Raw genomic sequence first — 3,092 nt, 5'->3', positions numbered from 1 at the left:
AGAAATAGGCCTCAACATAAACAAACGGTCGTTTGGTAGTTTTCCCGGAAAGCTGTTGAAGTGATCATGCGCCAACGCGAGTGCATATTGGAATTAAGTGTTTCCAATGGAAAAAATAATTTCTCTCTTTTTTTTATCGAGAGATACATCTGGGAACAACTTCTCAAGAACAAGGTTGTGTTAGAGGGGTTCTCTTCGACACCAGCAACCGAAATATTTATCATTGGGTGAAAACAAAAGTTCCATACTACGCCATCTCACTTACAAGGAACTGCATTGTGAAAATACTCTCTGGGAGATCGACTGATGCAAACATGTTTCATTTTCGTTTCATGCTACCAACTAATATTTTAGACTCGAAAAATCCCATGACGGATTTTTTCGGCGTTAATGCTAAATATTGAACCAAACAGTTGAGGAAAAAACCCAACGAATTTAAAAATAATCCCGCTACTTTTAATGTAACTCGTCTGTCGAGTAGTAAACACTGAATTCGTAGGCTAGCTAGCGATGCAAATTTGCTGAAACTAAAAGGAATGTTTGTAATTAAAAGATACCGAAATGCTAAGGCTCACACTTATTCTTGTTGACTGAAAATACGCCAAAGTTCTTAAAACGTTCGATTGAAGTTATACAGATTTCATGGAAGGAATTTGTTTCCCCAAAATATCCAACAAGCTGGGATTGTTTCAGTTTATAGTTCCTGAAGAAACTGGTGAGTCATCACGACTCTTAACATTCTTTCTGATGTAGAGAACATTCGAACAAAACAATTCCTGATTCACTTCACGTTCGGTAGAATCTTTAGTACATATCCAACAATAGAAGACTGCTCTAATAAGGAAAAAAACTGCAATGGCTTAGAAAGAATCTCCTCTAGTGGCTAAATTTGTTCCCACATACTTATTAAGACATCAAAGCATTCCCGTGTGAGCCAACCTTTTAGGTTACCTTTTTCACCCAAGACTTCCACCGCTTCACGAAGTAACTTTCCCGTTATCTTGGGATGTGCATCAGCATTCCTGTTTTCCTGCAGGAGTTTTATTGCTTCCTCGTACGTTTCGTTCCAATTCAGCTTCTTTTGCAACTCACTCCACCTCTGGTTTGCTTCTTCAGTCGGAAGCCTCTTCAGGTCGCGACGAATGGTCTTCACCTTGTAACCAACGATGGGGGTGTACAACTGTGGGAAGACGTACTTGTACATCTTAGCTTGCAGTTGGCGGCTCAACTCCCCCAGACATAAAGAAGCTTGGAGATCAGGTGGTGGCGGAGGAGTCAGCATCGGCAATCCCTCTTTGAAACCGGCTGGCAAGAAAGTGACTAGCTTTTGACCAAGGTCTCTCACCTCTTTCTTCAAATTTTGGTTTTCGTTTGTGGTCGACACCAGCTCTTGCTTTACACTTTCCACTTCTCCAGACATAATCGCCAAACACTCTTTTAGATTAACATTTTCTTCCTCTTGAACCTGCTTTGCCTTATCCAATTCTTCAACTTCCTTTTCCATGCGATCGAGCTTTCCTTCGACGTTCCTCAACTTATCTTCCAAGCCTTTTTTCTCAGCTTCCAGCTTGGTAATCCTTGTCTTGAGTTTCGCAACTTCTTCTTCTATAGGAGGCGAGCGTGGCCTAGTGGTTAGGGCGCTGCACTTGTAAGCCGGAGGTCCCGGGCTCAAGTCCTCCTCCCTGCCACTATGTTGATTTGTCTTCGGTGGCCCCGAATTCAACTCCTGCACGCTTTGTAAATAGCCAACTGGTCTGCCTCCTACCAGTTGGGGTTTTTAACGAGTTTCTGTTCATTTACGATATTTGTTTCCTCATTTACAGTGTCCCCAATTAGCACAGCAGTGCTAAATACGCTGACACTTAAATAAAGTTATTATTATTATTATTATTGCGGGTTTTCAAAGCGATGTCCAATTTCTTGTTCTTGTCCTCGAGTACTTTTATGGCTTTGTGAAGACGCAATATCTCTTCATTCTTCTCTTCGATTTTTTCTTTTAGAGAGTCGATTTCACCACCGTGCTGATTAATGATGATTTCGTTTATTCTCTCTCGTTCAGCTTGTGAAGTCTCATCAACCAAACCAAAAAAGGCCGTGGCAGTTCGACCACGATTTTCAATCTGTCGTAAATGATCTTCACTCATGGTCCGTCTTTTTCAAGGGGAGCGCGATGCTAACTTTAAAATGTTTGAAGTAATGGCGTCAGTCGGCGAGCGAAGTCCGTGGCTTATCTCATATCATGTAAGGTCTGCGCATGAGCAGTGAACCTTCCTGCTTAGAATTCCGAGAAATTGCTTCACAGGCTGAACCTAAAAGGTTGGCTCACACGGGAATGCCTTGATGTCTTAATAAGTATGTGGGAACAAATTTAGCCACTAGAGGAGATTCTTTCTAAGCCATTGCAGTTTTTTTCCTTATTAGAGCAGTCTTCTATTGTTGGATATGTACTAAAGATTCTACCGAACGTGAAGTGAATCAGGAATTGTTTTGTTCGAATGTTCTCTACATCAGAAAGAATGTTAAGAGTCGTGATGACTCACCAGTTTCTTCAGGAACTATAAACTGAAACAATCCCAGCTTGTTGGATATTTTGGGGAAACAAATTCCTTCCATGAAATCTGTATAACTTCAATCGAACGTTTTAAGAACTTTGGCGTATTTTCAGTCAACAAGAATAAGTGTGAGCCTTAGCATTTCGGTATCTTTTAATTACAAACATTCCTTTTAGTTTCAGCAAATTTGCATCGCTAGCTAGCCTACGAATTCAGTGTTTACTACTCGACAGACGAGTTACATTAAAAGTAGCGAATTCGAAGAGAAATGCCAAAGCAAAACGTGTATCTGCCTACGAGGGGAGTACGCTTAAGTCTCTTCGATATCAGGAGGCGAGTAAAATGTGTAAGGTTTTTCCTTTAACGTTTCTCGAGAAGAAAATATTTTCAAACAGCCTATGATTATGTTAGAAGTTTCCTTTGACATGGTAACCACTTATTTATGAAACATGACTTCGATGATTTGCACATTCGTGTTCTTTACATTAGCTTACTGCTTCTTTTAGCGAATCTTAACTAGATGATTACAAGATCATTTCA

The 3,092-nt window shown here is 40.4% G+C and overlaps 1 protein-coding gene across 1 annotated transcript; it reads right to left on the bottom strand.

Annotated features, from left to right (window-relative positions):
* Window positions 1-448: 448 nt before the first annotated feature.
* Window positions 449-2,303, bottom strand: LOC113680290 (uncharacterized). Its single transcript, XM_089184473.1, has 2 exons — window positions 1,895-2,303; window positions 449-1,605 (listed from the first exon to the last, which is right to left on the bottom strand). Exons 1-2 carry the CDS (start codon window positions 2,142-2,144, stop codon window positions 884-886), a joined length of 972 nt encoding a protein of 323 aa, XP_089040599.1. The 5' UTR covers window positions 2,145-2,303; the 3' UTR covers window positions 449-883.
* Between the last annotated feature and the right edge of the window lie 789 nt (window positions 2,304-3,092).

The sequence above is a fragment of the Pocillopora damicornis genome, chromosome 10, assembly GCF_964200805.1.
Source record: "Pocillopora damicornis chromosome 10, jaPocDami1.2, whole genome shotgun sequence".
Classification (NCBI taxonomy): Eukaryota; Metazoa; Cnidaria; class Anthozoa; order Scleractinia; family Pocilloporidae; genus Pocillopora; species Pocillopora damicornis.
This window is presented reverse-complemented; position numbering and strand designations above follow the sequence as displayed.